Source organism: Perca flavescens, chromosome 10 (assembly GCF_004354835.1).
Source record: "Perca flavescens isolate YP-PL-M2 chromosome 10, PFLA_1.0, whole genome shotgun sequence".
Taxonomy (NCBI): Eukaryota; Metazoa; Chordata; class Actinopteri; order Perciformes; family Percidae; genus Perca; species Perca flavescens.
This window is the reverse complement of record NC_041340.1, coordinates 20,147,810-20,159,940: the sequence shown is the minus strand read 5'-3', so window position 1 is coordinate 20,159,940 and position 12,131 is coordinate 20,147,810. Positions and strand designations below refer to the sequence as shown.

At 41.5% G+C, this 12,131-nt stretch overlaps 2 protein-coding genes across 2 annotated transcripts; one reads left to right on the top strand and one right to left on the bottom strand.

Annotated features, from left to right (window-relative positions):
* Window positions 1-320: 320 nt before the first annotated feature.
* Window positions 321-4,908, bottom strand: tlr1 (toll-like receptor 1). The gene is made up of 2 exons (XM_028589377.1): window positions 4,683-4,908; window positions 321-2,823 (listed from the first exon to the last, which is right to left on the bottom strand). The coding sequence occupies exon 2, from the start codon at window positions 2,814-2,816 to the stop codon at window positions 408-410; it is 2,409 nt and encodes an 802-aa protein (XP_028445178.1). The 5' UTR covers window positions 2,817-2,823; window positions 4,683-4,908; the 3' UTR covers window positions 321-407.
* A 1,632-nt stretch (window positions 4,909-6,540) lies between these two features.
* On the top strand, window positions 6,541-11,739 carry klb (klotho beta). The gene is made up of 6 exons (XM_028588795.1): window positions 6,541-7,299; window positions 8,393-8,906; window positions 9,040-9,308; window positions 9,422-9,678; window positions 9,913-10,841; window positions 11,324-11,739. The coding sequence occupies exons 1-6, from the start codon at window positions 6,541-6,543 to the stop codon at window positions 11,737-11,739; spliced, it is 3,144 nt and encodes a 1,047-aa protein (XP_028444596.1).
* The last annotated feature ends 392 nt before the right edge of the window (window positions 11,740-12,131 follow it).

The following is a 12,131-nucleotide window of genomic DNA, read 5'->3' as shown; positions in this document are numbered from 1 at the left end:
CAAAGTACAGTACAGGCCAAAAGTTTGGACACACCTTCTCATTCAATGCGTTTCCTTTTTATTTTCATGACTATTTACATTGTAGATTCTCACTGAAGGCATCAAAACTTTGAATGAACACATATGGAATTATGTACTTAACAAAAAAGTGTGAAATAACTGAAAACATGTCTTATATTTTAGATTCTTCAAAGTAGCAACCCTTTGCTTTTTTATTAATAAAGGAAAAAATTCATAGTTTTGATGCCTTCAGTGAGAATCTACAATGTAAATAGTCATGAAAATAAAGAAACACATTGAATGAGAAGGTGTGTCCAAACTTTTGGCCTGTACTGTATGTTACGTTTTTGAAACCCTCACTTCTGTCCCATTCACACTTTCACTTCCCACTTCCCTTTCCTCTACAGTCACTCCTCCAGTTCTACCACTGGTGCATTTGGCAGGTCTGTCTGTAGGGCAGCTCTGAGATTAGCCCAGAACAGCCTGTGCTTGGCCCTGTCCTGAGGCCACTCCAAGTATGTGTGCCGGCCCATCATGGACTTCAGCTGGTAGTACTTGGATGGGATCAGGTATTGAGGCAGAGGCTCGAGCAGTACCAGCACAACGCTATCCGACCCCCAAGCGAGGCGTTGGTGGCTGGCGAAGTACAGCTCATAATGGCACCACTCGCTCTTGACGAAGTGAGCAGAGAGAACAAACACGGAGCGTCGACTTTTCTCCACACAGCTGATGATGTTCTCAATAATTGTCTTTCCCGGCACAAAGTGTTTCTCATGATGACAGATTTGGAGCCCTCCTGTGTAGCCTTCAAGGTTGGGGAGGAGGTAATTTTTCACCCAGTCTGCATCTTGCTGGCTGAAAGACACAAAAGCATGAAACTCAACCCCCACCAGATCTTCAGGTCGAACGTGACGCATTCTAGCGCGGTGTTTGGCTCTGGTCCACTGCCAGATCATGCCCATATACCAGGGAACATCCAAACGATGGCACAGGGTCACAACTGTGACAATCATTACCACTGCTGGGCACAAGATGGCAGCAGCTAGCAGGAAGACATTACAAGAGACCTCTGGGATCGAGATGTCTTTTAAGGTGGTGTCTCTAACGACCTCTGGGTAGATGCAGTAATAGTCCAATGGCCAACTTAACAATTCAATTTCTGTTTGACTTTTCTTCTTTTCAGACTTGATGCCAAGACTTATGAAACTGCTCAGAGCACAGGTGCAGGTGAAGGGGTTGTAACTGACGTCCAGGGTTTTGAGTTTGAGGCAGCTTTCCAGCTTGTTCACAGACGGTGCATGGAGGGAATTTGACTTGAGTAGGAGCTCAGTCAGTATGGGGAAACCGTTACATACTGGCAGATCCCGAAGTCTGTTAGCATTTAGATTCAGAGATGAAAGGTTATCCAGTTTAAAGATGGATGATGGTATCACAGAAACCTGGTTGTTCTGGAGGTCCAGTGTTTCTGTTCCCTTTGGTAGACATTTAAAAATGGAGTCCGTCAGACCATTAGAAGACAGAGTCATGTTGGTGATGTTTGGTGGCCAGACGCATTCTCCCACGCCATCATAAACCAGGGAGTTGAGGCTGAGGTCCAGATGTTGCAAGGACTTCATGTGTTGCACACGTTTGCTCAGCATCAGAAGTTTCTTAAGATTGTTGCCAACCAGAGTCAATTTTCTGACATTCTCCAGATTCTCACATTCAACAGTTTGTTGACCCTCCACTCTGGAGAAGATGGAGTCAGATAGAGCACAATAGGAGAAGTCCAGCAGGACAATAGGACTCTGCGACTTTGGGCATGTCATGTGTATGATTGAAGTCTCAATGATTGCTAAACTCTTCACCGGCATGTTGATAAAAAAGTTGTATACGGCCTCCTGTGAAAAAAAGAAAGACTTCACCACTGCCCTTCTGGCTTCGAATGACTTCATTTCAGATGTCTTGGTCACTTTAGTGTCCATATAAGGCAAATTGTAGATGGCCACGTCAGAGGCGCTCAAATGGGTGATTGATGTAAGCAGAACCACATTTACATAGTGAGTCAAGTCTTTCCAGTCGATGGATATGTTGGTGAGATAAAGATGAGATGTGAGGATTTCTACTTTCTTGGTCAACTGCTCGCTCAGGGCGTTGTAGCCACCGGTCAAATCCATCAACTCCACTTCATCAAAGAGTGACAGAGCATCATCAACCACATAATGGTCCATTATTTGATCACTAGTGGAGGCTATCCGAAGCCTTTGAGCATGAACATCCTTCAGACTGCCTGCTGTATAACTCAGCTCATTCTCCAGGGAAAGGGTCAGCGTACGCAGTTTCACTTCAGCAATATTCTTGAAATCACCCACACTGATGTTTTGCGCTCCAAGTGCTAATCTCTCCAGTTTTACCAGGGAACTGAACTCCTTCCCCAGTGTCATGGTGAGAAACCTGTTGCAGGCCAAATTTAGCGCCAGAAGGTTCTCCGCGTGGAGCAGGTACCGCTGAGCCGACAGGTTCCTCAGTCTGTTGTGTGACAGGTCTAGATCCTCCAGGAGCGGCGTGTCGAGGAACGTCCCCGGGTCGATGTCCTCCAAACTATTCCACGAAATGTTGAGGAACCTCAGGAGGGAGGTGTTTTTGAAGTCTCCTCGGTGGAGTTTCTGTATGCGGTTGCATGAAAGGTCTACAGACTCAGCCGTCTGTGGCAGGTCTCTCGGGACAAAGGAGAGGTTTTTGGATGAGCGATCTACGATGCTGTCAGGGTATGAACCGCTCAACTTGAGTCCCATCAACATGGCTGCCACCCAGAGGGCAGCGGTCACAGGCCTCATTGTTTGCCTGGATAAAAGTAAGGAAATAAAAATCTACGTGAGTTTTGATGCATACGCTGACTTGCCAGTTTATTAGGTACACCTGGCTAGAACTAATGCAGTGTAGTTATGAAGGGTCTAGTTTGTGGTGCTGTTGAACTGTATTGCATTACACAGGGAGATGTTTCTGTTATTTAGCCTTCACTCATAGATATAAATGGGGTGGACGAAATAATTGGAACAAATAGTAATGGACAAAATAGTCGGTGTTAACCTCTCTAAAACAGTTTCAACAATATAATAAAAACTTAAGAACTTTCCTAAAGATGTGATTTGAGTGTTTTTCCCTTATTTGACCTTCAGTGTGCTCTACTTTTTCATAACAGGTAGACTTTATAATAACCATCATTAATAAATGGTAAATTGATAGTTAAATAAACTTTAGTTGATAGTTACAATGAAATGGTGATTGATTATGTTAACTAATTATCAGTAATGATATTATTGATGATATTTTAACTAGGGCTGTGCAATTAATCAGATTTTTAGCTTTCAGATTTTAGCTGCTAACGGTCATAAAAACAGGAATTGAGAAACACATTAGGTTTTGCAATTCCTATTTTGTCTTGTGTTCTGAAAACAGTTCAAACAGGGAAAATATTAGTTTCACTTTTTTCTTGTTGATTGGTTTAACTGTTTAACTGTTTTTTTTAAGTTTAATAAATACATCTTTCCAAAAGTCGATGAGTAATCGTTTTAAATAATCGTGATTTCAATATTGACCAAAATAATCGTGACTATGGTTTTTTCCATTATCGAGCAGCCCTAATTTTAACATTAGTTTAGTGTAATATAAACTAATATCTGTACATCTGTGTTTATATACTGTCTGCTTATAGAAGGATGTTTATTGTGTAAATATGTTTGATTTATTACTATTATTATTATAACTAATTCTATTTTTGCTATTTCTTATACTTAATGTATATTCTTTTGCCTATGTCCACTTAATGTGTATTTGTGTTATTCTGATGTGTGTACATTTTTTCTTTTGAGCTGCTGTAGCAAAGGAATTTCCCCAGTGCAGGATTAATAAAGTCTATCCTATCCTACATAGATAGTTCATAATTTGTCAATGGTTAATCATTGTTTTGTAGAACTCTATAAAAATGATTTCAATCATACAATCATAAAGTTGCAACAAATGCTTATAATTTGTGAATGATTAATAAGTGGTTTATAAAGCATCGATTAACATTAATTTTGGCGATTTAATATTTTTGGGAGATCTCATAAAAAATGATTATTTGATTATTTGTGCACTGATAATAGCTAGCTAAATAATGTTTGTAAAGCATTTAATAACCATTAACAACATAATATCATCACCAGTTGCAACTTTATAATAGCCATCCAAATAATGTTTATTGACAGTTTACAAAAAAGGTTTATGAGTAATCATTAACAAATACTCAATATATAATATAATATGTAATATATAAAATGGAATGCGTGCAAAAATAAACTGTTAAAACAACATAAATTATGTTTGACAATAAATAATTACCTTTGATCAGTCATGTGTTTAGCATAATTTATAAAATTTAAATACAGATAGCAATTTCTTGAAATCCATAGTCCGATTTGAAATACTGAATTCAACAAATGCATTTGAGTTAAGATGCATAGTTTTAATTATTGTCTTTCTGAAGTTGTGTTTTATGCTTTTTATTGCTTCTTTCTGTGCGTGTTGACTTGTGTGATCTAATTATTCTGCTAATTTGACTACAGTCTCAATCTAAACAGGCCACGGTTGTAAAATACATTTTTAAATATAAAAACAACAAAATCCATCCACTATACAGTAGTATAAAGGAGTGCACTAACCTGTATTAAGGTCCGATGGATTTTTCAGCAGAAGCACCGCAGCTTAATATGTTGTAGACAGTCTCAATAAACAGCCAGAGGTATCTGTGCTCAGTCATTAAGTCTACAAAAATATCTCTAACAAAATGCACCAACAATCAAAATTTGGATCAAATGACAATCACCAGCTTTGTAGACAGTTAAATACTTCTGTTCTTCTTATTTGTTTTTCTGACACAACCTTTGCTGCTGTTACAGTAAATAACAGCGCTAAGAGGATACATAGAAATGAAAGCAGCTGTCAAACCAAGCACGTTTTTCTGTCATGTACATCCTCTTTTCACTTCCCTTTTATTAACTGTAAAGTGCTTTTAACTGAAGAAAACCACTGTATTTATAGTTCTTTATGATGAGATATTATGTCAATATGTAGGGAGACCGGAAGTATTTAAGTCTACTCAGTTATTCTGATTTAGATTTGAATAACGTGTTCTCTGTGTGCTTATGTGTTTAAAAGATGTCTTTCCTCTGTTCAACATCGTATCGGTATGATTAATTTACAAAAAACCAAGGGCTCTGTCACAAACATCGCATCCTATAAACTATTAACAATAAAGTGTATGTCTGTAAGTCCTACGGTGTAAGGGTGTTGCATTAATGGCACATTTGAAATGCGTTTTTTCTTTAGTATCATAGCGACCACGCTGAGGTCAGTCAGGCTGGTAGATGACCATTTCAAACTTATCCCACTAATGCCTTGAAGCAAAGTGTATCCTGGGCAACTACACTGTTGACTCTAGACAACTGTCGACACTGCCTTTTAATGAAGAATGATGAGGAAGTGGCTTTTTAATGGGCTTTATTAATGATAAGGGTGTGTATGGACAGATCACACAAACGCACACTTCACAATGTTTTTAGTCAAGCAGCACTGCTGTTTCCTTAGGTCAGTGACTGTTACTCATACAGCAAGTGGAGCTAAATTTAATAAGGTCATATGAGCTGGTGTCACTGTTCTCACCTGGCATGGTTTGATCAAATCTTAGAAGATCACTGCTGATGTGCTTAGCAGCTTCTGGCCAACAGACAACAGAGAACAGCCACCAGAACAGTTGTTTTTTCAGTTTCAGGCTGCCCTACAGTACATTGAGTCATCCGTCCTTGTTTTTCGATAAATGTCCTCAGTATGTGTTGAACCTGTGAATTCATTTTGGGAAAATGAAATCCATTAACTCAAATGTGACACATTATATTTCAACACTGAAAAACTTAATTTAAGAGGGCAAAACACCTTTATGTGTTTGTTGTAAACAGAGGCTGCGATGTGAACTACTTCTTAGTTGTGGAGCTAAGATCAGAGTACAAGCTAATTATTGACACAAGAACATTCTCACAGCAATCAGCAGCATATGTAGAGCTGTTTTTGTTTGTCCTCAGGAATAGCTCGGTAGTATTATCTTGCTGGTCCTCTCTTTTAAATGGTTTTGTTTTTTGATTTGGTAGTATAATTGTTTTTGGATCTACAGGTGAAAATAATTGACCAGAAAACCTCTAAAAAGTGTGGTAAAAACAAGTGTGTGTGTGTGTGGATATGAGTCAACCTTTGTATGTATGGACATGTGGTAGGGAGGGGCTGAGTGGGAGCACAAGTACACTGAGGGAGAGATCGGGAAGCCTGACCAGGCAGGTTGTCAGATGGATAACACAGCACCTCGAAGCTTCAGATGTTACTCTCTCCTGGCTGTGATCATCCTCTTCCCTCCTCCACGATAATGGGTCTCCTGTCTTTTTTAAGAGGATTTATGATATTGAACAGAGCAATAGCTCTGACTGACACCAGCTACTTCTTTCAAGTAGATTTCTGAAACAAGGTAGAAGTATGCTGAACCATCCTTCTTCTCCCACACAGTTTTTACTCTCCCTCCTGTTGCTGGTGTGTGGTTGGAACACAGCCGCCTGTTCTCTTGGGGAGGGCAGGAAGATTTGGCAGCAGCCCAAGCCGGACCCCATCATCGAAGGCCAATCTTTCCTCCAGGACACCTTCCCTTCAGGATTCCTTTGGGGTTCGGGGACGTCTGCCTTCCAGACAGAGGGAGCCTGGGATCAGGAGGGGAAAGGCCCATCCATCTGGGACCATTTCACCAACTCCACTGTCAGTGGTAATTTGGTAAAAGAGACTGCCAATGTGGCTAGCGACAGCTACACTCGCTGGGAAGAAGATGTGGAGGCACTGGAGTATCTAGGTGCAAGATCATACTCTTTCTCTCTCTCCTGGCCCAGACTCTTTCCTGATGGGAATGCCAGAGGTCAGCCCAATACAGCTGCTGTGCAACATTACAGCCGACTCATAGAGAGGCTTCTGGAAAAGGAAATTGAGCCCATCGTCACCCTCCATCACTGGGACCTGCCACAAGTCCTGCAGGAGCGCTATGGAGGCTGGAAAAATGACACACTGGTGGGACTGTTTGATGAGTACGCTGCCTTTTGTTTCCACACATTTGGGAGCCGTGTTAGGTACTGGCTCACAATGAATAATCCATACTTGGTGGCTGTGCAGGGGTATGGGACAGGTGTGCACGCTCCTGGAGAAACAGGGGGTCCCGCTGGCTCTCTCATTGTGGCCCACAACCTGATCAGGGTAAGTTAGATGGGGTGAATTGATTAATGTGAGTGTGTAGATAAATATAGTCTGAACATATATTGTGCTTTATCTGCCTGGGCTGTAGACGATAGCACAGGAAGTATTGCTCTAATGATATTGACTGTCCGTAGACTTTGAACCTCAGCTGCTATATCAGTTTATGATGGGCAATGAATGTTTGCATCCTCAAGACAGTGACGCAAGAACACACCGCACCAGTGCGTTGATATTTTGTTGCAATCAAATTAACTCAATTAAGTTGTAAAACAGTTTGGTTTGTTACACTGTAACATATGAGTGGTGCAGCGAAGTGCAAAGCCCTAATGCTCACTTTTTATTTTATCTCCTTGATGACCAGTTGATCATATATTATTTTGACAGGTTTGTGATCAGTAAACAGGACACTTAAAAAGACATTGAGGTCAAAGTCCACCACATCAGCACTTGGAGCGAAAACAGTGTGTGTCAGGAAGTCATGGAGATATGCCTCATTAATAATCATTCACGTTTATGCAGCCTTGCACACAAAGTATGTAGACAGCTAACACCACGTAGATAGCATGAACACTTGTGCCTAAAAGATTGTTTTCATGATTACTCTATTACTTCCCCGAAGGAAGTTATGTCTTTGGTTCCATGTTTTTGTTGCTCATTTATTTGTTAGTTAACACGATATGTCAAGAAACTATATATAACTTTTAATGAATTTTTGTGGAAAATAAGCCCAAATCAAGAATATGAGGTGATTATTTTCTTATCTCTTGCATTTACAGTACTTATATGAACACAATACAGTACATGCTTGTCTCTCACTGATTGCCATTTAATGCAGATCTGGATTAAAAGTTTTTTTCTCTCAATAACATAACAAATTCATACGATTGTGCAGATATGCGAGTTTTGCACAATACCAGGACCCTGAAACCCTAAATGGAATTGAGCCGTTATTCATTTTATTATTTAAACCTGTGCTTTTCTTACTGTGGCATGTCAAAATGTCTTAAATGAAAAAGGCCTATTGTACTATTGTGATTGTGTAGTAGACTACAGCAGAATGCATCATAATAATGTGTCTGCTGTGATTTTTCAGGCACACGCCAAAGCATGGCACACCTACAACACCCACTACCGTGCAGCTCAGAAGGGTAAAGTATCCATTGTTTTGGGAACCCACTGGGTTGAGCCACAAAGAGGCCAAGCCACAGCTGCTAATGTTGAGCTTTGCCAGCAGTCAATAGAGGCTGTCCTTGGCTGGTTTGCCAACCCCATCTTTGGGGATGGAGACTACCCAGTCTCTTTAAAAATCAAGCATGGGGCCCTATTGCCCACATTCTCCCCTGAGGAGAGGCTGTGGGTGCAGACAACAGCTGACTTTTTTGCTCTGTCCTTTGGGCCTAACAACTTCCGTATGGGCTGGGGCCTGGCCCAGTATGGGCAGACTCTGACCCCAGACCTGAGGCGCGTTCTGGGCTGGATAAAGCTGGAGTATGGGGATCCGATGGTGCTGGTGACTGAGGGAAGCTGGTTTTCTAAAGCCAGCGTGGGAAAGGAGGACACTGTCGCCATTTACCATATGAAGTGGTCTATCAACAAGGTCCTGCAAGGTATGAGAAAAGGTGGAAATAAAAAATAAAAAAATTCAAACAAAGTAAATATCTTTGTGCAAAAAAAGAACAAAGAAAAGATGACTTTTTGATGCTGTGAGTTAAAAAAAAAATGTATTTTATTTTTTTACAGCTATCAAGTTTGATGGTGTGCCGGTGTTTGGCTACTCCGCCTGGTCACTGGTGGATGGATTCGAGTGGAATTATGGCTTCACTGAAAGGCGAGGCCTTTTCTACATCGATTTCAGCCAACCAAACCGACCCAGGACTCCAAAGACCACTGCTCAGTACTACAGACGTGTAGTCACTGACAATGGTTTCCCCAATTTTGAAACCTCAAGAGAGATCAGAGGCCGTTTCCCCTGCAAATTTCACTGGGGTATTGCCGACTCAACTTTACAGGTAAGAAGAGAGATAATCTGAGAAGGCAGGACGGATTTTACAGCAAATAATGCTAAATTGATGGCTATATTTACCCTTACCCCTATTCTTTTATGTCTCTTTTGTTATTGTAGGTCCACTTCTACCCTTTCTCGCCACAATTTACTGACACCCATTTGTACAGCTGGAACCTGACAGGAGACGGATCATTGCGTCCAGTTCCAGGGGCAAAGATCCACACCAGACGAGCCCAGTGCACCGACTACTTGGCCATTCGAGGTCATCTTCGCCTGTTTGCGTCCACTGGGGCATCTCACTACAGCTTCGCCCTAAACTGGTCCCTAATTTTACCCCAGGGAGACCTCTCTAATGTGAACACTGAAGCTCTGAGGTAGAAATACACAAACACACCAAATAAATTGACTGTCACTATTTCAGTCTTCCCAAATTTGACCCAATGTAATTCATTTCAATTCTTTATTCAAAACTATGACATAACCTGCTCCACACAATATTCATATAGATTAAAAAATATCTGACTTAGTCTCTCTTTCTGTCAACACACATTAACTCCTGATTCCATAATTCTGTTTTTTTTTTTTTACATTGTTATTACATCCAAAAGGTACTACCGCTGTGTCCTGACCGAGCTCAAGAAGCTGGACCTAGAGGCCGTCGTTATTCTCTACTACCCCACACACAGAGCAAATCTGGGCATGCCTGGGCCACTGCATGCCTCTGGTGGTTGGCTCAACTACAGCACAGTGGAGGCCTTTCAAGAATATGCAGCACTGTGTTACAAGCAGCTGGGGTCCTGGGTTCCATACTGGATCACCTTCAATGAGCCAAACAGGCTGGTAGATGTTTATTCCAGTGGGAAAGAAAAGCATCGGGCAGCTCATAACCTTCTTCTGGCTCACGCAAAAGCCTGGAGGCTGTACGAGAGGGAACACTCTAGTCAACAGAGAGCACTGGTATCACTCGCATTACATGCAGACTGGGCCAAACCTGCAAACCCCTTCCTGGACTCACATAAGGCAGCAGCACAGAGATTCCTTTTGTTTGAACTAGGCCGCTTCTTAGACCCATTGCTTGGGACTAGATATGAGGAGAAGCCTAGCAAGGGGGACTATCCACAAGAAATGAAGGCTTACCTGGAGGAGAGAGCTCGAGTAATGGGCCTCCCTGAATCCCCTCTTCCTAGCTTTACTGAGACTGAGAGGGAGGAGCTGAGAGGGACTTTGAGTTTTATCGCACTGAACCATTTTACCACCCGCTTGGTCTCTCCATATCCCTATACACAGACCAATTTTCAGCAGGGACAACCCCCTGATCATGGCTGTCAAATCCTTTCTGATCCCACTTGGCCCTCCTCTAGTCTGGGGAATGCTGTTGTACCCTGGGGCCTGCGGAAGATACTAAACTGGGTGACCCAGAGATATGGAGGGGCTCTGCCTATCATTGTCACAGCCAGTGGAGTTGATGACCCGGCTCCTGTGGAGGACAAACTCAGGCAACACTTTCTCAGGAGTTATCTGCAGGAGGCATTTAAAGGTGGGACATGCATTTCAGATCCTACATGTCCTTCAGTAATGTTCCTCTTCGATCCAGAATGTTTTGCGTCATCATTTTTAGTAGGAACAAAATGTCCCTCTTCAGTGTTCAGGATGTTGCGACATATGCACAGATTCACAATAATACAAGCAATACTGGTTTTATGACTATATTGCTTTCTGCTATAAAACCTAGATTTGTTTGAGAAAGCATGAAGATCATAAAAACAGAGAAGAAGGGAGAGAACAGTACAGCGACGGTTGATCAGTGTTGTGTTCAAACTGTGCTCTTTATGGCCCTTAGCTCACCTGTATTTGTGTGGTTTTCTAACGTGGTTTAACCACTGGAAATATACTTTTTTTTTTTTTAAATGTAAAATACAGTATATCTGGCTTATTCATAATGTTCAAAAAGGAGGAGGAATTTTAGAGTCAATGAGTGGTTTATATCTCACCTTTTTCCTTTATTCTATTTGTTTCCAGCTCACCAATTAGATGGAGTCAACCTGCAGGGCTTCTATGTATGGAAACTGCAAGATCGACATGCTCCCCAGTTTGGCCTCTTCACCTCAACCCACCACCAATCCAAAGCCAAAGCCTCCATCGCTGTCTACAAAGAAATCATCACTCATGGCGGTTTCCCTGAGGATAACACCATGCAGACCTGCAGGTTAAATGAGCTGCATGGACCTTGCTCTGTATGTGCATGGATGTTCGAGAACAAAGCGACGTTGGTCTTCGGAGGTTGCATCCTATTAACAGGTGTTATGTTGACAGCACTTGTCATCTTTTTCATCATCACCAAGAGAAACCAAACAAGAGGCAGAGGGAGTGGGGTGAACAGGAGGAGAAGAAGGGAAGGAGTCCCTGTATGTTCACGTCCACCTGTTAAGTGCTAACTGTAGAGACACTGACTCTGTCATGTGTAGCAGACAAACTGTGTGTGGCTCATTGACAGAAAAGAGCAATGATCTAAAATCTGGTCCAATAATGCTTGTGTCAAGAGAACGTGTCTCTGTCCATTTTACTGTAATACTGTAATTGTTAAAGCTATTTTGTTTGTATGTTTCTACAGTTAAATGACCATGAGATCAACAGATTCACTGAGTGCCAAAAAGTCTGGCTGGCTCACATGTTCTTTTACATAAGTGGATAATTGATTGTGTGAGCTCTATAAAGGAGAATACATGCTTTACCTTATTGCTGACCTATGACCTCCATTATGGATACATTTTGTCAATGCCATGATTCTAGTAATGTAATAAAGTCAGTCAGTGATGATTGTATTGTG

Excerpts from the sequence above, each read along its gene's own strand:
- klb (XM_028588795.1), top strand. The coding sequence starts at position 6,541 with ATGCTGAACCATCCTTCTTCTCCCACACAGTTTTTACTCTCCCTCCTG. Across the intron at positions 7,300-8,392 it reads TGGCCCACAACCTGATCAGG|GCACACGCCAAAGCATGGCA; the intron begins GTAAGTTAGATG and ends GTGATTTTTCAG. Across the intron at positions 9,309-9,421 it reads TTGCCGACTCAACTTTACAG|GTCCACTTCTACCCTTTCTC; the intron begins GTAAGAAGAGAG and ends TTGTTATTGTAG.
- tlr1 (XM_028589377.1), bottom strand. The coding sequence starts at position 2,816 with ATGAGGCCTGTGACCGCTGCCCTCTGGGTGGCAGCCATGTTGATGGGA.